The sequence below is a fragment of the Bos indicus genome, chromosome 11, assembly GCF_029378745.1.
Source record: "Bos indicus isolate NIAB-ARS_2022 breed Sahiwal x Tharparkar chromosome 11, NIAB-ARS_B.indTharparkar_mat_pri_1.0, whole genome shotgun sequence".
Classification (NCBI taxonomy): Eukaryota; Metazoa; Chordata; class Mammalia; order Artiodactyla; family Bovidae; genus Bos; species Bos indicus.
Window position 1 is genome coordinate 1,651,034 of NC_091770.1, and position 24,798 is coordinate 1,675,831.

The 24,798-nt window shown below is 43.0% G+C and overlaps 1 protein-coding gene across 4 annotated transcripts in view; it reads left to right on the forward strand.

Annotated features, from left to right (window-relative positions):
- NPHP1 (nephrocystin 1) overlaps positions 1-24,798 on the forward strand; it is a 69,155-nt gene that overhangs the window by 21,094 nt on the left and 23,263 nt on the right. For 2 of the 4 annotated variants that reach the window (XM_019969625.2, XM_070798179.1), the window contains exons 7-13: positions 3,019-3,119; positions 3,442-3,484; positions 4,595-4,682; positions 6,476-6,570; positions 6,663-6,791; positions 21,827-21,901; positions 24,666-24,776. In XM_019969625.2, the coding sequence (XP_019825184.2) occupies positions 3,019-3,119; positions 3,442-3,484; positions 4,595-4,682; positions 6,476-6,570; positions 6,663-6,791; positions 21,827-21,901; positions 24,666-24,776 (642 nt within the window). The remainder of the gene's footprint in view (positions 1-3,018; positions 3,120-3,441; positions 3,485-4,594; positions 4,683-6,475; positions 6,571-6,662; positions 6,792-21,826; positions 21,902-24,665; positions 24,777-24,798) is intronic. The other 2 variants (XM_070798178.1, XM_019969623.2) reach the window with 2 other exon arrangements.

Consider the following 24,798-nt stretch of genomic DNA (forward strand, 5'->3'; position numbering starts at 1 on the left):
AAGACTTTTTTTTTTTTTTCATTTATAACAAAACACTAAGTTGTATTCTTTGATCAATTGGCTAGTAAATGACTTAAGATATACAATTTGCTTCAATTTTAGAGGATTAGAGCATGAGAAAAATTTGGGGCTTCCCTGGTGGCTCAGTGGTAAAAGAATCTGCCTGCCAATGCAGAAGACATGGGTTTGATCCTTGGGTTGGGAAGATTCCTTAAAGAAGGAAATGGCAACTCACTCCAGTGTCCTTGCCTGGGAAACCCCATGGACAGAGGAGCCTGGCGGGCTACAGTCCATGGGGTCACCAAGAGTCGGACACGACTTAGTGACTAAACAGTGATTATAGTGTTCTGCCCTCATGCAGGTGAGCTCTAGAATGTCGTCGCACGGTGAAGATGCTCTGTGGGTTCGTGTTGATCATAAAAATGAATAGACATTTATTTTTTATTGTGAAAGAAAACTGCAGTTAACTTTGTCTTACCTTCCACAAATACATGATCCTTTACTAAGATGTGAACATAGTATATAAGCATGTTGATTGCCCAGTTCTTTCATATTTCATAATATGGCATGGTCATTTGCTGTCCAGTAAATATAGATCAGTGCTGTTCAGTAGAAGTATAATGCAAACCACAAATGTAATTTAAAATTTTCTAGTAACCACGCTGAGACATCTTGTTTTTCCTCATACCACTTCTGACACTAGCTGTGTGAGGGTTTTTTTTGACACCAAATACATGTTGTTTTTCACACTGTTTCTTTGAAGCCAACCAGGTGTCCAACAGTGCAGTTCAATTCTAGCACTAACTCCTGGACTTAGCATAGACCCCACAAGATAAGGGCGCAGTCCTGCAAGACTGCCCCACTTTGGGGACTTCCCTGGTGGTCCAGTGGTTAAGAGTCAGCCTACCAATGTAGGGGATGCAGGTTCAAGCTAAGCCTCAACTTATATTTAAGTTATATATAACTTATATGTAAAGTATACCACAACTACTTAACCCACACTCATGAACCTGAAAACCGAACTTACTGAGTGCCCGTGCTCTGCAATGAGAGAACCCACCAGTGAGGAGCCCACACACTGCAAGTAGAGATTAACCCCCGCTCACAATGAAGATACAGCACAGCCAAAATTCAGTCAATCAATGAATCAAGCAGTAAATAAAATTTAAAAAGCAATTTTAAAATTGCTTGGACAGAGGAGCCTGGCAGGCTCCTTCATGAGGTCGCAGAGTTAGACGCAACTGAGCAAAGCAGGAGCAGCAATCCATACCTAGAAGTGACATTCATGGGAGCTTGGGTTAACTTCCGTTACGAGCTAAAGATCTCCGAAATCGTGGCCCAAATAAGGTAGATGCACATTTCTCTTGTGTGTGGAGAAAGTGTGGAGATGGGCAGTCAAGGCATGGCAAGGCCCTACCTCATATTTTACTTGGGGCTTCCCTGGTGGCCTAGTGGTAAAGAATCCCCCGGCCAATGCAGGAGACACAGGTTCGATCCCTGGGTCGGGAAGACTCCCTGGAGAAGGAAATGGCCACTCACTCTGTCCATGGGATTTTCTTACCTGGAAAATCCCATGGACAGAGGAGCTGGGTGGGCTACAGTCCATAGCGTAGCAAAACACTCTTGACATGACAGCGATTAAACAACAGCAAAAGCAATATTTTACTCTATGGTTAGGTGCCATCAGCTCTCCCTAGGGTTGTCATCTCTAGGTTGGCAGCTATGTCTTTTAACAATTCCAAGCAGAGAGAGAAGAAAAGTGAGGAAGAAGTTGAAAGGCAAGAGCTGCAGTCTTGTAAGAAGGTTTCCTGGAAGTTACACAAAAAGCTTCCAATTATATCTCCTGGACCAGCATTCAGTTTCTTGACAACACCTAGCTGTGAGGAGGGCTTGGAAAATGTAGTTTTCTTAGGTTGCGTGCATGCTCAGTTATGTCCGAATTGTTGCAACTCCATGGACTGTAACCTATCAAGCTCCCCATCTGTGGGCTTTCCCAGGCAAGGATACTGGAGTGGGTTGCCATTTCCTTCTCCAGGGGATCTTGCCTACCCAGGGATCGAACCCACGTCTCCCCTGCATTGGCAGGAGGATTCTTTACCACTGAGCCACCTGGGAAGCCCCTTTTAGCATGATTCATTGCTATAATCAGGGACTCTTGGAAAAGAAGAACCTGCGTTGTGATCAGTTTGCACACAACCTTGTCCCATTATTCCCCTTAAATAAATTCCTAGATGCTCATCGCTGCTGAAAGGCACGAGCCTTGGTATTTTGGTCGAGTTTGCCATTTTGCAAATTAGGAGAGTTATTCTTACTTGGACTCCCGTGCCCAGCAGCTGAGAGTGTTTGTCTGTCTGCACACTTGCCACTGATGGTTGGCACCAGTCTTTTGCCAAAGTGATGCCCAAAAAAAGAGGGGCTCGTTGTTTTTTGCTTGCATTTATTGTATTGCTAGTGAGGTTGAGTGTCATTTCATTTGCTTTATTTATTTCTATTTCTATTTATTCTTTGAAAATTGCCTTTTTAATTCATTTTTCAAAGGGGTTTTTGAAAATTGTATTGCTATGGAAGAGTTTTTGTATTATCTTAATAATAAGGATATTAAGCCTTGGAAACTTGAGGCAGATATTGTCTTTGTTGACTTTCAACCAGATTTACTTTTAGGTAGTTAAATCTGTCAGTGTTCCATTTATGAGTTTTGGTTTTGCTATCATGAGTGGAAAGGATTCCCCCATCTCAAGATTATTTTCTTCTAACACTTCCGTAGTTCTTTTATTTATATCTTTTCTTCTTTTTTTACATTTGAGTCAGTTCCATCTGGCACTCAGGCTGATTAAACTTGTTCTCTACCTTTATCCTTGTACTTTTTTCGAATAATGACATCGTTATTTGAGCTTTTATCCACTGATTTTTGACATGTCTGTCATATACTAAACCCCTACCTACACTCACATCTTTCTGAAAGTACATTTATTGGTTGATTTTCCCATTAGGTAAAAGGCACTTCATATTATTTTTCAGCCCTATAATAAAGAAGGAGGTCAAGAATCCAGTGAAGGAGACAGTGAAGAAGATACAGAGGTAGGGGATGGAACAGTGGACGGAGCCGAAGTCAAGCAAAGGTAAATTGGTGCGAGGGGACCTAAAAGTAGGTTCAGGAAATGTTGTATTTGTTCATCTTTACTGTTATAAATACTAGAAGAATTTCTTGAAATGGAGACAACTTATAGTTGGGGGCTTTTCTCATCACCATCTGCTTAAGGTCATCACAGCTTTACCTTTGTGGTTGCTTTTAGCAGGTGATATTATCCTAGTTTCATGTAGGCAGTGTTAGATTGTCAGAAGATACAATGATGTACCCTGTTCTTTGATTAATGAAGTTCTCTGATTGAGTGAACACGCATAAACTTTCCGTGCACTCACCTAGCTACCCTGTCTCCCTAGAACCGATTCTCACTGGAGTGCTGTACGGAAGGCCATCTCAGAGGTTGGTATCTCCTGTCTTATTAATAATGGGGCTTCCCTGTGGCTCAGTGGTAATCTGCCTGCAATGTAGGAGACGTGTGTTCTATCCCTGGGTTGGGATGATCCTCTGGAGAAGGGCATGGCAACCCACTCCAGTATTCTTGCCTGGAGAATCCCATGGACGGAGGAGCCTGGTGGGCTACAGTCCATAGGGTGATAAAGAGTTGGACACAACCGAGCGACTTCATCTTATTAATAACTTCACTTCATCTTATTAATAACATCTCATTTTGTTACCTAATAGTTCTGATTAGAGTTCAGATTCAAAACAACTTTAAATGAAAGCATTGGGTCTTAAGCGGGTACAGGGCCTGGAATGCACAGGACATTAAAACGTACCTCTGGTTTAGTAAGTCTGTACTCCGAGTCACATTTCCCATTAGGTCTTTTCTGTTCAGAAGAGTAGATTTGAGGGCTTGGAAATGTCTCACTTTGAGTCTGCTTGAATTTTCTGTCATTTGGGTAAAGACAATTGTTAAATTTTAGTTTTGTAACATGTAAAAATTCCAAAAAGCTCAAAAAAGTAAGAAACTACCCATAATCCTATCATTTAAAAAGTTACATAATGAAATGAAACTCCACTCCTTCCGTAAGTAATCACCACTAACCGTTTAGTAAATGCATCCTTTGTGGGATTTTTACTGTATTTATTGTTTATGGACATGGGTGCACGTGCACGTCTGTGTATGTTACACACACACACGCAAAGCCATTCAGTCTTCAGTGCACGTCAGTTTATGGTGTCAGCTCATCTGTGACATGGCACACTCCCTGGTGGGGCAGGACAGGCCGTTTTGACAGGGACCACGCAGAAGCAGCCGGTCTAAAGTGCAGAGCTCGGTGCCTGGAGAGCTGCATGGGGCTTGGGAAAGGCCATCCTTGGGAAAGGCCAGGTATCAGCGATAGCATCTTCTCATAATTGGGGGCTAAACTGCTGTATTCTTCCATTAAAGTCTGGACATTTGTATTTTTGTTTGGGGAGTTGTAGCTGCTATAGTGATAAAGAGAGTATTCTAGAGGTGAGAAAACCTGAACAAAAGCAAGGAAGTTAATTTTGTTTTACTCTCTTCAGCAGATAAACACCGTCGACGTGCTGACCGCGATGGGAGCGATTCCTGCCGGGTTCAGGCCTTCCACGCTCTTCCAGCTCCTGGAGGAAGGTACCAGGTGCCCATCAGCCAGCACAGACTTTCAGTGAAGCCGTCATGGTTTACATCTAACTTTGCTGGCACAGCCAGAGAAGGTTGTTGATAAAGATGTTGGATCTCACGTCTCTTGGACGCTCATCTTGCCCCTCGTCTTGCCTGTGACAGGAGGAGGGAGCCCTGATCCTGCCAGACGCCAAGCCCACTTTCATTTATTTCGGGAGCAGGGCTCTCGGCGCCCACCCCTTTGCTGTGCTGCTGTCCCCTGCCCCGCCGGCTCGTTGCCTCATAGTAGTCCTAGCACCAGCCCCCTCAGCCCCGTCACACGCCAGCTGAGGCCTCCCTTTCTCTGCTTTTCTTCACATCAAGACTTTTCCCGAGAGTTACCTCTCCTCGCTGTTTCTGTTTTCTTACTCCTTCTTGGATTGCCCTGTACTTGGCACCATTTGTTCATAAGCTCGTTTTATTTTATTTTTAAATATTTATTCATTTATTTGGCTGTACCATGTCTTAGTAGCAGCATATAGGATCTTTGATCTTCATTACAACATGCAAGATCTTTTTCGTTTCGACACGTGAGACGTTCAAGTAGCAGCATGCAGGGTCTAGTTCCCTGACCAGGGATTGAATGCAGACTCCCCGCATCGGGAGTTTGGAGTCTTAGCTCATTTTAAAGAGCAGCGATTTTGGGGAGAGGCTCACCTGGATTCTCTGAGTTGTTATCTATGTAGGGACTGCTTTGAGGCTCCTCTGTTGGGAGGCTCTTCTCAGCAACCCCTAAACACCCACCTCCTTCTCATGCTTCTGTCTCAGGATAAAACGCCACCTTCCCAGAGACACCTTCCTTGTAGGTTCTCCCGCTCTCGTCCATGTCAGTACCCTTTGTAGGTCTAAGTCAGCTTATAATTATTTTATTTAGTCTTTTGTCTCCTTATTTTTCTTAATTATTTTCGCCCACTGAGCTGTAAGCTCATGGGGGCAGGGGATGTATTTCTCTGATTCATGTTTGTGTTTCCAGTTCCTAGCAGATTTGTTGTTGTTGTTTGGCTACTAAGTCATGTCTGACTCTTTGCAACCCCCTGGACTACAGCATGCCAAGGCTCTCCTGTCCTTCACTATCTCCTGGAATTTGCTCAGATTTATTTCCATTGAGTCGGTGGGTAATGCTATCCAACCATCTCATCCTCTGTCACTCCCTCCTCTTGCCTTCAATCTTTCCCAGCATCAGGGTCTTTTTCAGTGAATCAGCTCTTCGTGTCAGTTGGCCAATGTACTGGGGATTCAGCTTCAGCATCAGTTCTTCCAATGAATATTCAGGGTTGATTTCCTTTAGGATGGACTGGTTTGATCTCCTTGCTGTTAAGGGACTCTCTGCGGAATAGATTTTGTAATAAGTATTCATGACTAAATTATGGAAAAACAGCATTAAAATACTTTTATGTAAAGAAGTAAAATTAATGATGATACACTTTTTCTAGAATGTCCAAAAAGTGGTTACATATTTTCTGCATTTTACAAAAATATTTGAATGGGTCATCTTCATTAGGGGGCATGTTACCAGCCTGAGAGTCTTTAAGGTCTTTCCTAAAGCTGCTTAAGATCAGCTCTTATGTGCTTCCATCTTTTCGTTTCCTCCTGTTGTTCTTATCTCTGTTGGTATGTCTGTCTTAGGAAGCAAGTTTCTAGCAAACAGTATGCATGGTATTTTCGACGTCTGTTTCCTAAGTGTGAACCGTAACATCATGGATTTGGGGTTTTGAATTTCGTTCATTCTTTGTAAGAATATAAAGGAAAAATTATTTTTGCAGGGAATCAATTCCGAGCAAGTTACTTCTTACAGCCAGAGCTCACACCTTCCCAACTGGCCTTCAGAGATCTGATGTGGGATGCAAAAACCGGCTCTGTAAGTATGGTTACTCTTCAAGGTGCTTGGAAAGTGAATTTGTCTCATAAGTCATACAAGCAGACCTTCCTCGTAACTGATTGTTCTTGCAGATCAGGTCAAGACCGAGCCGTGTCTCCTTGATTCTGACTCTCTGGAGCTGCAAGATGATTCCTCTTCCAGGGGTGAGCATCCAAGTTCTGAGCAGACACGTGCGCCTCTGTCTGTTTGACGGCAGTGAGGTGAGCTTGCTGGGGAGTCCAACTAGTTCCCGCCACATGCATTTTTTTAATTTAATTTTTTTTAAACACCAAAAACATTTTGTAGTGGAATATAGCTGATTAACAATGTTGTGATGGTTTCAGATGAACAGAGAAAGGACTCAGCCACGCATATACATGTACCCATTCTCCTCCAAACCCCCCTCCCTCCCAACCACCTATTAAACGCATGCTGCATAGGATCTGTCTGTCTCTTTCTCTCTCTCTCAATCTCTCTGTGTGTGTATAAGTATCTAGATAAAATAATGTATAGTGTTAGTGTTAGTCGCTCAGCTGTGTCTAACTCTTTGCGACCTCATGGACTGTAGCCTGCCAGGCTCCTCTGTTCTTGGGATTTCCCAGGCAAGAATATTAGAGTGGGTTGCCATTGCTTTCTCCAGGGGATCTTCCCAACTCAGGATCAGACCCAGGTCTCCTGCACTGTAGGTGGATTCTTTATCATCTGAGCTACCGGGGAAGCCCCAGATATTGTATGGTAGCATGCAAACGGCAAGGGTTCTGATGATACAGGTCTATTAACTCCAGACTCTCTCACTGGCTAAATGTACGACATTTGTATATCACAGTTAGCTCGCGTGAGCCATAGGTTTTTCGCTTACAAAAAGGTACTGATGCCTGCCTCCTAGTACTATGTACACTTCAGGTTTTGAGTATAGAGTATTGCGTTTTAAAACGCTGATTCATTTATGGCTGTGCTGGGCCTTCGTTGCTGCGTGGGCTTTCTCTAGCTGTGGGAGCGGGGGCTGCTCTCCAGCTGCGGTGCGCAGGCTTCTCCTTGCAGCGGCTTCTCCTGTTGCAGAGCGTGGGCTCTAGAGCCCAAGGGCTCCGTGGTTGTGGCCCTCTGGCTCAGCTGCTCTGCAGCACGTAGAGTCTTCCTGCAGCAGGGATCAAAGTCATGTCCCCTGTAGTGGCAGGTGGATTCTTAACCACTGGACCAGCAGGGAGGGCTGAGCATTGCGTTTCTGACAGGTGTACACACCTGTGTAACCGACATTCCCGTCAACCTGCGGGGCACTGCCATCACCTGGCAGAGTTGCCTTGCGTCCTTTTCCACCCCTTCCTCTCTCATTCCTAAGAGAGTATTTTCCACCTACTACCAACCAAAGGATTTGAATGACTCTTAGTTAATTGATTTGTTTAGGAGATACAGCTAAAACAGTGCTGAGATGGAAATTTATGACTGAATATACTAGGCAAGAAGAAAGATTTTAAATCAGTGACCTAAGCTGGAACTCAAGAGTCTAGAAAAGAAGAGTGAATGAAACCTGAAGAAAGTAGAATGGAGGAGCTAGTAAAGACAAGAAACGAATGAAATAGAAAGCAAAAGAGAAAGTCAGAAAAGGCAAAGTTTATTCTTTAACAAGATTAATAAAATTGAGAGATGCCTAGTGAGACTGATCAAGAAATTTTAAAAAGAGAGACTTCCCTGGTGGTCCATTGATTAAGGCTTCACCTTCCAATGGTGGGGGGCAGAGGTTTGATCTCTAGTTGGGGAGCCAGGATCCCACATGCCTTAGTGGGGCCAAAAATAAGTAAAATAATTTTAAAAAATAAATTTTAAAAAGAGAGAAAGAAAGAAAACAAATGATTGTTGCCAAAACTCAGCCTCTGTTCACTAGTGCCCAACAGAAACATGGAGACAGAGTTTTGGGTGAAGTAGAAAAGAGTAGCTTTTATTGCTTTGCAAGGCAAAGGGCTCCACAGCTGGTGAAGGCCCTCAAAACTGTGTGTCCCACCCTGGAGGTGAGGTGGTGAGGAGGGGCAGTGAGAAGTCTTACAGTGTTAAAGGAGCACGGCGTGGCCAGCTCATGGACTGCAGCCCGCCAGACCCTTCTGTCCATGGGATTCTCCAAGCAAGAACACTGAAGCAGGTTGCCATGCCTTCCTCCAGGGGATCTTACCCACCCAGGGATCAAACCCATGTCCCTTGTGTCTCCTGCATTGGCAAGTGGGTTCTTTACCACTAGTGTTACCTGGGAAGCCTGAAAGAAGAGAAGGGTGATATTATAAATAATTTCATGGCAATAGATTTGATAAAATCACTAAACAGAGGAATTCTTCAAAAACCACGATTTAATGAAACTGACCTAAGAAGAACTAGAACAATTTGAATAACCCCTGTTAAAGATATTAAAACTGAAATGAAAACTCTTCCAGTTGAGGAAACTCCAGAACCCAGATGGTTTCACTGGTGGTTTCCGCTGAACATTTAAGGAAGAAATAATACCACTAGTACACAAACCCTTCCAGAGAACAGATGAAGAGGGAATGCTTCCCGTCGTGTTTCATGAGGCCAGGAAAAACATGCTACCAAAATAAGACATCACATTACAAAAAAGAAAAATTACAAGACCAGTACTCCTCACGAATATAATGAACTAAAATCCTAAACAAAATGTGAGTGAATTGAACCTGATTGATGATTATCCAGCTCAAATCTATACTACTGTTAACTTACCTGCTCCTCTGTTGACATTGGTTAGCACTGTTAGCACGCAGCTCTCCCTTGAAGTACAGGCGCATGTGCGTCCTCAGTCATGTGAGACTCTTAGCGACCCCAAGGACTGTACCTGCCAGGCTTTTCTGTCCATGGGATTTTCCAGGCAAGAATACTGGAATGGGTTCCCATATCCTACTCCAGGGGAGCTCCCCAGCCCAGGGATCGAACATGTGTCTCTTGCACCTCCTGCATTGGCAGGAGGATTCTTAACCACTGCACCACCTGGGAACATAAAAAAGGACAATATATCATGATTAATTGGGATTATTCCAGGAATTCAAAGGTACCCTCCTGTGTAGCCGGTATTTAACATTTGAGAATAGATCATTGTAATTTGCCATATTAACATAAGTAAAGAAGAAAAAAAAATGTGATCATTCAATAGACGCGGAAAAAGCATTTGACAAACATTAACACCCATTTACGATTCTTTAAAAAGTTCTCATCAAATTAAGAACAGAAGGGAACTTCACGTTGGTAAAGGGCAACAATTCAGTTCAGTTGCTCAGTTGTGTCCGACTCTTTGCGACCCCATGGACTGCAGCACACCAGGCCTCCCTTTTCATCACCAATTCCCAGAGCTTCCTCAAACTCATGTCCATTGAGTCAGTGATGCCATCCAACCATCTTATCCTCTGTCGTCCCCTTATCCTCCCACCTTCAGTCTTTCCCAGCATCAAGGTCTTTTCAAATGACTCAGTTCTTCACATCAGGTGGCCAAAGTATTGGAGTTTCAGCTTCAACATCAGTCCTGTCAATGAATATTCAGGACTGATTTCCTTTAGAATGGACTGGTTGGATCTCCTTGCAGTCCAAGGGACTCTCAAGAGTCTTCTCCAACACCACAGTTCAAAAGCATCAATTCTTTGGCACTAAGCCTTCTTTATAATCCAAATCTCACATCCATACATGACTACTGGAAAAACCATAACCTTGACTAGACGGACCTTTGTTGGCAAAGTAATGTCTCTGCTTTTTAATATGCTGTCTAGCTTTGTCATAGCTTTTATTCCAAGGAGCAAAGGTCTTTTAATTTCGTAGCTACAGTCACCATCTGCAGTGATTTTGGAGCCCAAGAAAATAAGGTGTCTCATGTTTCCACTGTTTCCCCATCTACTGGCCATGAAGTGATGGGACCAGATGCCATGATCTTCGTTTTCTGAATGTTGAGCTTTAAGCCAACTTTTTCACTCTCCTCTTTAACTTTCATCAAGATGTTCTTTAGTTCTTCTTCACTTTCTGCCATAAGAGTGGTGTCATCTGCGTATCTGAGGTTATTGATATTTCTCCTGGTAGTCTTGATTCCAGCTTGTGCTTCTTCCAGTCCAGCATTTCTCATGATGTACTCTGCATGTAAGTTAAATAAGCAGGGTGACAATATACAGCATTTCCAAATACAGATTTGGAACCAGTCTGTTGTTCTATGTCCAGTTCTAACTGTTGCTTCTTGACCTGCATACAGATTTTTCAGGAGGCAGGTCAGGTGGTCTGGTATTCCCATCTCTTTAAGAATTTTCCACAGTTTGTTGTCCACACAGTCACAGGCTTTGACATAGTCAATAAAGCAGAAGTAAATATTTTTCTGGAACTCTCTTGCTTTTTCCATGATCCAGCAGATGTTGGCAATTTGATTTCTGGCTCCTCTGCCTTTTCTAAATCCAGCTTGAATACGTGGAAATTCACGGTTCATGTCCTGTTGAAGCCTGGCTTGGAGAATTTTGAGCATTACTTTGCTAGCGTGTGAAATGAGTGCAATTGTGTGATAGTTTGAACATTCTTTGGCATTGCCTTTCTTTGGGATTGGAATGAAAACTGACCTTTTCCAGTCCTGCAGCCACTGCTGAGTTTTCCAAATGTGTTGGCATATTGAGTGCAACACTTTCACAGCATCATCTTTTAGATTTGAAATAGCTCAACTGGAATTCCATCCCCTCCACTAGCTTTGTTTACAGTGATGCTTCCTAAGGCCACTTAACATTGCATTCCAGGATGTCTGGTTCTAGTTGAGTGATCACACCATCATGGTTATCTGGGTCATGAAGATTTTTTTTTTATAGTTCTCCTGTGTATTCTTGCCACCTCTTCTTAATATCTTCTGCTTCTGTTAGGTCCATACCATTTCTGACCTTTATTGAGCCCATCTTTGCATGAAATGTTCCCTTGTTATCTCTAATTTTCTTGAAGAGATCTCTAGTCTTTCCCATTCTATTGTTTTCCTCTATTTCTTTGCATTGATCACTGAGGAAGGCTTTCTCATCTCTCTTTGCTATTCTTTGGAACTTTGCATTCAAATGGGTGTATCTTTCCTTTTCTCCTTTGTATTTCACTTCTTTTCTTTTCTCAGCTATTTGTAATGCCTCCTGAGACAACCATTTTGCCTTTTTGCATTTCTTCTTCTTGGGGATGGTCTTGATCCCTGCCTCCTGTACAGTGTCATGAACCTCATTCCATAGTTCTTCAGTCACTCTGTCTATCAGATCTAATCCCTTGAATCTGTCACTTCCACTGTATAATCATAAGGGATTTGATTTAGGTCATACCTGAATGGCCTAGTGGTTTTTCCTACTTTCTTCAATTTAATTCTGAATTTGGCAATAAGGAGTTCATGATATAAGCCGCAGTCAGCTCCTGGTCTTGTTTTTGCTGACTGTATAGAGCTTCTCCATCTTCAGCTGCAAAGAATATAATCAATCTGATTTCGGTGTTGACCACCTGGTGATGTCCATGTGTAGAGATTTCTCTTGTGTTGTTGGAAGAGGGTGTTTGCTATGACCAGTGCGTTCTCTTGGCAAAACTCTATTAGCCTTTGCCCTGCTTCATTCTGTTCTCTAAGGCCAAATTTGCCTGTTACTCCAGGTGTTTCTTGACTTCCTACTTTTGCATTCCAGTCCCCTATAATGAAAAGGATATCTTGTTTGGGTGTTAGTTCTAAAAGGTCTTGTAGGTCTTCATAGAACCGTTCAACTTCAGTTTCTTCAGCGTTACTGGTTGGGGCATAGACTTGGATTACTGTGATATTGAATGGTTTGCCTTGGAAACGAACAAATATCATTCTGTTATTTTTGAGATTGCATCCAAGTACTGCATTTTGGACTCTTTTCTTGACTACGGGGACTACTCCATTTCTTCTAAGGGATTCTTGCCCACAGTAGTAGATATAAAGGTCATGTGAGTTGAAGGGCAACAAGAGAAAACTAAAGCAAAGCTAGTATCATCATACTTAATGTAAAATACTGAACACTATCCGCTACGGTCAGTAACGATTCAAAGATACCCAAGAAATAAGAAGATAGCTTAGGTTTTTTTTTTTTTTTTTTAATTGACAAAAGACTTGAGCAGGCACTTAAAAAAAGAAAATATGACAGGCCAACAGGCATATAAAAAGATACTGAGCACATAATGAGTCATCTGTGAAATGCAAATGAAAACCAGAGTGAAAGAGATCCAACTATAGACTAAAAGACCACCCTAAACATAATAATTCAGGCAGGTTAAAAGTTGAAGAGTAGAGAAAGATACACCATTCAAAAGATATTAATATCAGACAAAGTATACTTCGGAACAAGGAACATTATTGGGAATAAAGGGGTACATTACACGATAGGATGGACCATTCAGCAAGAAGATGTAACAGTCCTCAATGTGTGTACACCCAGCATCAGAGCATCAGAGCTTCAAAAGACATGCAGTAGAAATGGATCAAACTGAAGGGAGAAATGGGCAAAGCCATACTTATAATTACAGACTTTAATACTTCTCTCTACAATACTGTAGAACAGAGAGAAGATTAGTAAGATTATGAAAGAACAGAATAACACCGTGAACAAACTGGATCTAATTAACATTTGTAAAACACTTCACCCCCCACTTGCATTCTTTTTAGTGAATGTGGAACATTCACCAAAACAGTTGGTCCTGAGCAGATTTTGAAATCATGCAGTGTAGGGTTTTGATCACATGGAATTGAATTAGAAACCAAAACCAGAAAGAGAACAGGAAAAAAATCCTTGGAAATTATGCAACTGATTTCTAAATAATCAATGAGTTAAGAAAAGCATTGCTTAGAGGGAAGTTTGTCACACTAGAAAAGAATTCTCACTTCCATAATCTAAACTCTCGAGGGGGTGAGGCTTGCCATGAGATCTGAGGGGTGAATAGACCATAAGGAGACGGCAGTGTGTTCCTGACTGAACAGGAGCACAGGCAGGGCCTTGAGAGGAAAGGTGTGGGGAGGGGCACGGGCGTGGCTGAGCAGAGGAAGTGCAGGGTGGGGCGAGGTGGGGCACGCTGTGTAAGAGCTTGTAAGCCGCAAGCTTTTGTCTTTGTCCTAAAAACAGGAAAGCCGTTGGAAGAGAGTGACATGACTTAGATGTACATCTGAGGGTGATTTCTGGCTACCCACTGGAGATGGATTGGAGGGGTGGCCAGAGGGACCCCAGTAGACCATTTGGAAGCTGTGTCACGATGTGGTGGTCAAAAGGCAGCAAGTGTCCACGCCTCCAAGAAAATGAAATCTGAAATCTGGAGCCATTCCGCCTGGAATTAAACCCAGGCTCCACCAGCTGAATGTGGGATGCCGACCAAATGACCCTACCTTGCTCTCTCTGGTGTACCTTCCTTAGGGTCAATGTGAAGACTAGGTAAGTTAGTATAAGTAAAGCACTTAAAGCTAGACATCCTGGAGCGTGAAGTTAAGTGCTAAGCTAGTGGAAGGTGATGAAATTCCAGCTGAGCCATTTCAAATCCTAAAAGATGATGCTGTTAAAGTGTTGCACTCAGTATGCCAGCACATTTGGAAAACTCAGCAGTGGCCACAGGACTGGAAAAGGTCAGTTTTTCATTCCATTCCCAAAGAAGGGCAACGCTGAAGAATGTTCAGACTACCGCAGAATTGTGCTCATTTCATGTGCTAGCAAGGTTATGCTCAAAGTCCTTCAAGGTAGGCTTCAGCAGTACATGAATCAAGAACTTCCAGATGTACAAGCTGTTCTTAGAGAAGGCAGAGGAACCACAGATCAAATTTCCAACATTCATTGGATCATAGAGAAAGCAAGGGAATTCCAGAAAAACATCTTCTTCATTGACTGTGCTAAAGCCTTTGATTGTGTGGATCACAACAAACTGTGGAAAATTCTTAGAGAGATGGGAGTACCAGACCACCTTACCTCTCCTGAGAATCCTGTGTGCGGTCAACAAGCAACAGTTAGAACCAGACATGGAACAGCAGACTGGTTCCAAATTGGGAAAGGAGTATGTCCAGGCTGTATATTGTCACCCTGCTTATTTAACTTATATGCAGAGTACATCATGAGAAAGGCTGGGCTGGTCGACTAACAGGTTGGAATCAAGATTGCCAGGAGAAATATCAACAACCTCAGATATACACATGATACCACTCTAAAGGTAGAAAGTGAAGAGGAGCTAAAGAGCTCTTGATGGAGGTGAAAGAGGAGGGTGAAAAAGCTGGCTTAAAACTCAACATTTAAACAACTAAGATCATGGCATCTGGTCCCCTCATTTCATGGCAAATAGAAGGAGAAAAAGTGGAAGCAGTGGCAGATCTCATTTTCTTGGGCTCCAAAATCACTGCAGACAGTGACTGCAGTCATGAAATTAAGACGCTTGCTCCTTGGAAGAAAGCCTATGACAAACCTAGATAGCATATTGAAAAACAGAGGCATCACTTTGCTGATAAAGGTCTGTTTAATCAAAGCTATGGTTTTTCCAGTAGTCGTGTATGGATGTGAGAGTTGGACTATAAAGAAAGCTGAGCACCAAAGAACTGATGCTTTTGAACTGTGGTGTTGGAGAAGACTGTTGAGAGTCCCTTGGACTGCAAGGAGATCCAACCAGTCCATCCTAAAGGACATCAGTCCTGGGTGTTCATTGGAGGGACTGATGCTGAGGCTCCAATACTTTGGCCACCTAATGCAAAGAGCCGACTCATTGGAAAAAACGTGATGCTGGGAAAGATTGAAGGCAAAAGAAGGGGACGGCAGAGGATGAGATGGTTAGATAGCATCACCAACTCGATGGACATGAATCTGAGCAAACTCTGGGAGATAGTGATGGACAGGGAAGGCTGGTGTGCTGCAGTCCATGGGGTCGCAAAGAGTGGGACACGGCTGAGCGACTGAACAACACAACAACAAAGCACTTACACCAATCCACGCAACATCGTGAGATCACCAGAGGAGGGAGATGACGGCGACTTGTTGAGAGACGTGGAGACGAGGGCTGTGGCTGGAGGGACATTCAGGAGGCTTGGTGGGTCATGGGCTGAGTGTGGGGCGTGTGGGAGCATGGGGCGTCAGGCGTGAAGCCGGGTCTCTGACTCCCACATCTGGGTGGATGGCGGGGACCTGCCCTGAGGCAGAGAGCACTGATAGCAGCCCAGGTATGGAGGAGTTCTTGGGTTTATCTTGGTCCCCGCTGAGTATACTTATTTAAAAAAAAATAACTTTTAAATTTTGTGTTGGGGTATAGCCAATTAACACACAATGCTGTGATAGTTTTATGTGAACAGCGAAAGGACTCAGCCATACATAGACATGCGTCCATTCTCCCCGAGACCCCCTTCCCATCCGGGCTGCCGTATGACGCTGAGCAGAGCTCCCTGTGCTGTACAGCAGGTCCTTGTCGATGACCCATTCTAAACACAGCAGTGTGCACACTTCCATTCCAAGCTCCCTAACTATCCCCTCCCCCGCCCTTCCCCCCAGCAGCCATAGCTCGTTCTCGAAGTCTGTGGGTCTGTTTCTGTTTTGTAAGTTCATTTGTGTGAGTCTTTTCAGATCCCACATAGGACGGATGGCATACAACGTTTCTCCTCCCGTCTGACTCACTTCACTCAGTGTGACACTCTGTAGGTCCTTCGTGCTGTGGCAAATGGCATTATTTCACTCTTTTTTGATGGTTGAGTAATATTCTGTTTTCTATATGTATCACATCTTCTTTATCCATTCCTCTGTTGGTGGGGCTTTCCCTGTGGCTCACCGGTAAATAATCTGCCCGCAATACAGGAAATGCAGGAGGACTGGGTTCAATCCCTGGGTTGGGAAGATCCCCTGGAGGAGGGCATGGCCACCCACTCCAGTATTCTTGCCAGGAAATCCCATGGACAGAGGAGCCTGGTGGGCCCCAGTCCACGGGGCTGCAGAGTCAGACACAAGCACACACACCGCAGCTAAGAGTATACCTCTCACTCACAGCACGAGGGAACCGCACAAAACCACTGCCATGAGGAACCACTAGGTGGCACCAGTGTTCAAGAAGAGATGAACCGCCTTCTGCAATCTGGTTCCATACTTTTTGCTCTGCCTCTCGCTGTTCTTATACATGACAACATAAAATAAAGATTGGAATTTTATTTTGACTAATATATCAAAATCATAGAAGTTATTTTATATAAAAATAATAGAGGTTAGTTTATGAAGCAAATTTATGTCAAATTTTCCAAATCATGGAGTTATAGAACGTATTTAATAGTTACATGCTCATTCTATTTATTTGGGCTTCCCTGGCAGCTGGTAAAGAATTTGCCTCCTTTGTGGGAGACCCAGGTTTGATCCCTGAGTTGGGAAGATCCCCTGGGGAAGGGAATGGCTACTCACTTCAGTATTCTTGCCTGGAGAATCTATTTACTTAAGAATACTTTAGTAAATTTAAGCCAAATCACAAACAGAAAGCATTATTACTAAAACTAATTAATAAGACACTGCTTCCAATAATGACTGAATAAGCTCCTCTTCAAATAACTAACATAGTGGTAACAGCTGTAAATTTTGGGCAATATACAAAAAGCCACTCCCTCAAGTCCCTGACAAGCATCCCAAAGCAGGTGGATCCTGGAGGGAAATCTTACCTCTGGAGTCTGCTGTTTTATTTTTTCCCTTCCTTCCCTCTATTTTTCATTCCTCTATTTTCTTTTTTCTGTCTTCCTGTGTGTTACTTAAAACATTTTTTTAAGAACTCCATTCTGAAGTGCCTGCCGTGTTATTGAGTGGCTCTCTTTGTACAGCTTTTTCAGTAGTTGAAATACTGAAAATAAAATAAGTAGGTATTATTTTATACATGCATAACTTTCCCCCAGTCTGCTTGTCAACATCCCAGTTCAAGTGATCAGTAGAAACTTTAATCCTCTCACTGCTTTATAATTATCTTCAGAATTTCCTCTGCATACATTGAGAACCACATCACACAGTGTGATAATTTTGCCTCAACCATTAAGCTTTTCTCCAGTTACAGAGAGCAGGGGCTACTGTAGTTGCCGTGTGTGGGCTTCTCATCACAGTGGCTTCTCATTGCAGAGCACAGACTCTCGGCTGCGGGGGCCTCAGCAGTTTCCGCACGTGGGCTCAGTAGTCTCAGCCCCGGGCCTCTAAAGCTCGGGCTTGGTAGTTGTGACACATGGGCTTAGTCACTCCAGGGCATGTGGGATCTTCCGGGATCAGGGATTGAACCCACGTCTCCTGCATCGGCAGGCAGATTCTTTACTACTGAGCCACTAGGGAAGCCCTACCCTTGTTTTTACTCTTTCCATTGTTCTTTCTTCCTTCCTTCCTGATATTCAGAGATTTCTTCTTTTATCGTGTTCTTTTCTATTTAGAGAACTTCCTTTAACCATTCTTTTAGGGTAGGTCTGCTGGCTAGAGATTCTCTTAGTTTTTCTTTATCTGAGAGTGCCTGCTTTCCCTTTATTCATGGTGGATATTTTCACTAGATATAGAACTCTGGGTTGGCAGTTCTTTTCTTTAAGCACTTAAAAAATATTGTTCCGCTTCACTGGAATTGGTTTTACTCTAGGGGTGAATCTAGGTGGTTCCTCTCTCACTGCTTTAAGGATATTGTGTTTATTTTTAGAAGTTTGTATACTTTGTCATGGGTTTCTTGGATTTTATGTTGTTTAGGGTTTTTTCAGCTTCTTAAACTGTAGGCTTATGTCTTTTGCCAGATTTGGGGATTTTTCAGCCATTATTTTCTCAAATACTTTTCCAACTCTAAACTCCCTTCCCTTCTGGGACTCAGATAGCATGAACATTAGATCTTTTGTTATAATCTCATAGGTTCCTGAGGCTGTGACCATTATCTTTCCATCTATTCAGTTGTTCAGACTGTGTAGTTTCTGTTTGCCTGTCTTCAAGCTCACTGATTCTTTTCTCTCTTTTCTGTTCTGTGGTTGAGTCTATTCAGTGACTTGTGTAGGTGTGTGTATGTGTCTGTTTTCAAACTTGGGGTTCTCTGGTGGCTCAGATGGTTAAGAATCTACCTGCAATACAGGAGAGCCAGGTTGAATCCCTGGGTCAGGAAGATCCCCTGGAGACGGAAATGGCAACGCAGTCCAGTATTCTTGTCTGGGAAATCCCATGGACGGAGGAGCCTGGCTGACTGAGTGACTAACACCTTCACTTTCATTGTATTTTTCAGTTCTAGAATTTCCATTAGGGTCCTGTTTCTTTTTCTTTTTTTGTTAAAATTTCCTTATTTCTTTCTTGAAACCCCATATTTCTTTCTGTTTTTTTTTTTTTTTTTTAATTTATTTTAAGCATCTCCATAGTTGTTTATTGAAGCATTTTTAGATGACTGCTTTAAAATGCTTTTCAAATAATTCCAACATCAGTCATCTTTGTGTTGGGATCTTTTTTTTTTTTTAACTTTTAACTTTATATTGGAATACAGCTGATTAACCATGTTGTGATGGTTTCAGGTGGACAGCAGAGGGACTCAGCCATACATACACAGGTATCCATTCTCCCCCAAACGCCCCTCCCATGCAGGCTGCCGCAAGACATTGAGCAGAGTTAGTGTTGTTATCTTTTGATTCTTTTCTCACTTAAGTTGCGATTTTCCTGGTATTTGGTATAATGAATGATTTTTTCTTTAAAAATGGTATCTTAGACATCTGAGAGCTGGGAGTCTGGATCTTGGTAAGCTTTGCTCCTACTGTGGCACACACATTGGCGCCGTTCCTGCCAGGCTAGAGCGAGCCCACCTCCTGGCCTCTGCACACACCTCTGGGGAAAGGCGTGTCTCCTTGCACTGGGACCCTGATGAGGCTCAGGCTCCTCTGTAGGCCCCCAGTGACAGCACTTGCCGTGTCATTCCTTAGGGCCTATGGTCCCTAGCCAGCCCACGTTCCTTTCCCCACTCTGGACATTACAAGCCGATAAAAATAAGGTTTCTGAATTTCATTATATTAAATTTTCCATCAAAAAGAGAACTGTGAACAAATAATGAACTCTATGCTATGCATGTTAACATATTTAGAGAAAAGTTTACTTATGTCTGCAAGTTTGTCGTGTATCAAAAAATAAGATGAACTGATGGATGGCTAGATGGGATATGTGATAAAGCAAGTGAAGTAAAATGTTGATGGCAGAATCTAGGTGATAAGCTTAGGGTGTGCTGTAAGTTTCTTTTAACTTGTCTGGTATATTTGACACATTTTATAATCAACCATCGTTGTATGTTTCATCCTTAAAGAGTGATTGAAAAGCCTTAAGAACTCAGTAAGAAATAATACATCAACAAACTATATACCTATTTTGCCAATAATAAGAGAAATAGAAAACAAATCTAAATCTCACGTTTAGACTCTTTGAACATTATAATCTTCCAATTTGCTTATTCTTTTTCATTTTACATGCATTTCACACTACAATCTGACTTTTATTGAAATTAGCAATATTTGTTAAATTAGGAACTATTTCAAATGTATATAAACATGCAGAAAAAAAAATAATAGCCATCCATGGCCTTGTCACCTGGTTCTTTTGAAGCCTCTCAGTTTGCAGTATGTAAATTTCTAGGCTTCCTACTTAGCTGTAGATTATTCTCATAAATCTAAAATCACTCTGTATTTCTATATTCCTCCTTAACACACCAAGATACTCACATGTAACTCCCCACTGCCCCCATCTTGTTATCAATGCACATAAAATGCTCCTGTGGGCCATATTTCTTGAAAGGTCAGTTATACCTAAAATTTCTCCTAGTTTTCTGGTTAATCTCTCTCAGATATTATGTATTTCACTTAGTACAGTTTATTATTAGCGCAGAAATCTGAGTCTGAATTCACTTGCCAGCTCTTTTGTTGTTTTATAAGTGCTGTAACACTTGGCTGTGTTAATCACTGTTCCCCTACCCCCGAGCACACTTCTTACCCTCCTCCTCAGCTTTTACTTTGCGGTGCTCATCAGCGCCAGGCAGATTTGTTCACTTTTCGTGAGTCTGTTTGGTTATTCTCTTGCCAATTCCATGAACAAGGGATACTTGTCTGTTGTGTTCACTGCTGTGTATTTCCAGTGCCTAGAACAGTACTGGTTTACAAAAATATCTCAATTATATGTTACATGAACAAACAAATGGGTATTTCAGAGGGATAATGAAGTGCCCAAGGATTATAGCGAAGCTTGGAGCAGACAGGGGACCGCTCACAAGGCTGCTTATATATGTTTATGTATAAGGATATGTTTGAAATAGCACTATTAACGTAATGAAGCGTGTAGAGGATCACTATGATTTACTGTTGGCTTAGTTCATTTAGCTGTTAAAGAATCTGCCTGCAATGCAGGAGACCCCGGTTCAATTCCTGGGTCGGGAGGATCCGCTGGAGAACGGATAGGCTACCCACTCTAGTATTCTCGGGCCTCCCTGGTGGCTCAGATGGTGAAGAAGCTGCCTGCAGTGAGGGAGACCTGGGTTTGATCCCTGGGTTGGGAAGATCCCCTGGAGAAGGGAACGGCTACCCTCTCCAGTATTCTGGCCTGGAGAATTCCGTGGACTGTATGGTCCATGGGGTCGCAAAGAGTCAGACGTGACCGAGTGACTTTCACTTTCACTTTAGTTTGTTCCTCAAGGGCTTCCCTGGTGGCTCAGACAGTAAAGAATCCACCTGCAATATAGGAGATGTGGGTTCCATCCCTGGGTCAGGAAGATCCCCTGGAGAAGGAAACGGCAACCCACTCCGGTGTTCTTGCCTGAAGAATCCCATGGATAGAGGAGCCTCCTGGGCTACAGTCCATGGGGTTGCGAAGAGTCAGACATGACTGAGTGACTAACACAAGTTTGCTCCTCAGGGAAGCCCTGCCAGGCTCACCTTCTCCCATCCTTCTCCCCTGTTTCCCTCCATTGGGCCCCTGCCCCACCCAGTCACCCAGCTCTTCAGCCCGACATATTCCTTTTCGTGAAGATGCGGGATGGTCTCAGCGATGGGACACTTAGGGCACAGCCTGTGGGGCCACACTTCAGCTTGCCGGTTACCCAAGGCCCCGTGGACCCACCCACACCCCATCCCATTCCAAGAGCATTCACATGTTCCCTTTTATTAATCATTTTAAAAGTTATGTATGTAGTTGATGTAAAAAGAAAAAAAAGAAATACAGAACCGCCCAAAGAAGAAAGATACCCTCTTTCCCTCTGCTCCGCTGTTCACTGTTTGGAGCATGGAGGTGCTGATGTTCCAACAGTGATTCCAAATGGGAAAATCTCATTTCAGGTTCTGAGCAACATTCACACAGTCAGGGCCACGTGGCAACCTAAGAAGCCCAAAACATGGACCTTTTCTCCCCAGGTAAGGCATCTGCTGAGTGAATTGAGTGAAACATGAGTTTATTTTACCCATTAAGTATTATGCAATTAGTTTCTAAGGTAAGATTATCAAAATGTATTTGGTAATACACTTTGATGTATTTGGTGTTGCTGGAGAAGACTCTTAAGAGTCCCTTGTTCAGCAAGGAGATCAAACCAGTCAATCCTAAAGGAAATCAACCCTGAATATTCACTGGAAGGACTGATGCTGAAAATGAAGCTCTAGTGCTTTAGCCACCTGATGCAAAGAGCTGGCTCTTTGGAAAAGACCCTGATGCTGAGGGCAGGAGGAAAAGGAGGTGACAGAGGATAAGATGGTTGCATGGCATCACTGACTTAATGGACATGAGTTTGAGCAAACTCCGGGAGATAGTGAAGGACAGGGAAGCCTGGTGTGCTGCCTTTCATGGGGTTGCAAAGAGTAGGACACAACTGAGTGACTGAACAGGAACAACAAATTCCTGAAATAACGTATTTTTATCTAACACAGACTATATGGTGCCAGGTTTGAACCTTTACATTATTTAATGTTCTCTGAGAACTTTAATAAAAATCACTCGTTTCTGCTTCACCAAAGTTACCATGCCTATGAATCATCTCATTCAATGAATCACAAGGTTCAATTTTAGAAAGTTCTGTCTGATGGAAAATGAAAACAAAAAGAGAAACCTTAAAAGAGACTCTTAGCATCTCTTAAGAAGTGGTGTTTTTTTTTTTGTTTTTTTTTTTAATGCGGTCTCCAGCTGTGCTCAGGAGAGCTGTGCTTTCTTCAGGTAAACTCATGGGTGACAGCTAGGGAACCGATCATCCCTTGACATCCAGGGACTGTCAAGATTGAGACAAACAAAGACAGAAATGAGGTTAAGTGGCTTCAAGCCACTGAGTCAGTGTCGTATAGATGCCGGGGAGATGAAGATGTCTTTCCTTTAATAACATTACTTGTCTATAGTTCTGTTTACTTTTTCCACCTCCAGTTTCATTGCCTCCTTCCCACGGTTCACTCCCTTGTGTCACTGACCCCAGGAACCCTTCATTAAACTTTTCCTGTTGCATCAAGAGATCTCACAGCAAGGTAGAGGCTCACCACGTGGGCACAGCACGGGGAGGAGCCCGGCCACCTCGCCTGTGGGCTGCACAGGTCCACACTTGTCCACAGCACCACCCCTCCAAGTCCAGTGTGATCTTTTTTTTTTTTAATGTGAACCATTTTTAAAGTCTTTATTGAATTTGTGACAACATTGCTTCTGTTTTTTGTTTTGTTTTCCCATCGAGAGGTACGTGGATCTGAGCTCCCTGACCAAGGATTAAACCCACACCCCCTGCATGGGAAGGTGAAGTCTTAACCCTCTGGGCCACCAGAGAAGTCCTCCAGTTTGGTCTTTTAAGCATCCTCTGCTTTCATTTTGGCCCAACAACTTTTCTAATGTTCTCCTGGATATAAAGATGAACTGATGGAAGGGATAACTAGTACGTATAGGCTCCTTTGTGAGTGAAATTAACCGTCCATCCTTTAGGTGTGAGGCATGCTTCCTAGATGCTGTGGGAGCGTCTGTGTTGGTGCAGAAGAGGCAGACATGTGTACAGCGCCAATATCCTCTGTGTGTGGAGCTCTGACCGCGTGCTGGGCACCGAGGCAGCCGCTAGGGTGTCTTCTCACTGAATCCTGAGAGTCACTCCGTGCAGTGGGTGCTATTGGCAGCTGTGACGTAGGCAGAGTGTAATTGTTGCGGGGCTCCTGGTACTGTGGAACATAGAGAAACAGGTTTTATAGAAGAGAAACTGATCTTGAAGGGTGTGTGGGATTTTATAGGCAAGGAAGAGGGATGTTGTGGTGCAGGAAGAGTGAGAGGAAAGGAAAATTTCCAAGGCCTGCCTCAGGGAAGCTGGGCAAGTGTGTATGCAGGTTATAATTTTAGTCCTGTCTGCAAAGGACAGTGGTTAATATAAATATCTCATCAGGAACTTGCTTGGTGGTCCAGTGGTTAGAACTCCAAGCTTCCACTGCAAGGTTTGACCCCTGGTCGGGGGTCTAAGATCCCGTGTGCCATGCAGTATCCCCCCTGCCCTCCAAAAATCTTATCCTATATCAAACTATGTTTGTAATACCTCCGAAGACCTTGGTACAGTGCTTGTTTTGCATTAGCTTCCTCTCTAAGCAAAGAGTAAGTGAACGTAAAGGTAGTTTTCTTTAGCACAAAAATTACATTTTAAAATTTCACACCATTGGTATAGATGAGTCCAATCCATCTGCTTTTTCTTTCCTTTAAAAGACCTTGACGACTTGGCTGATGGTCCAGTGGTTGAGACTTGACCTTACAATGTGGGGGCTGTGGGTTCACTCCCTGGTCGGGGAGTTAGGATCCCACAGGTCTCACAACCAGAAAAGCAAAACATGAAACAGAAGCTATATCGTGACAAAATCAATAAAGACTTTAGAAGTGGTCTACATATTTTAAAAATCTTAAAAAAGACCTTTATTATGATGCAGATGATACAGCTGAACTGTCCTGCCATTTTAAAAGCGTTTATTGTATTGAAGTGTAGTTGATTTACAGCATGTACTCGTCACTGCTGTACAACAAAGTGATTAGGTTACCGTGTATATTTGGTCTTTCTCATACCCTTTCCCATTATGGTCTGTCACAGGGCAGTGACTATTGCTCCCTGCCCAACAGCGGGACCTCGCTGTTTTTCCTCCCTCTGTTCTCCGTGCTTCTTAGTAACCTCCGTTTTCTGCCTTGTTTCAGGTTACTGGCATCTTGCCCTGCCTGCTTGATGGCGACTGTTTCATCAGATCCAACTCTTCCTCTCCAGATCTTGGAATATTATTTGAACTTGGAATTTCTTATATTCGCAATGTATGTCAGTTGAAAGATAAAG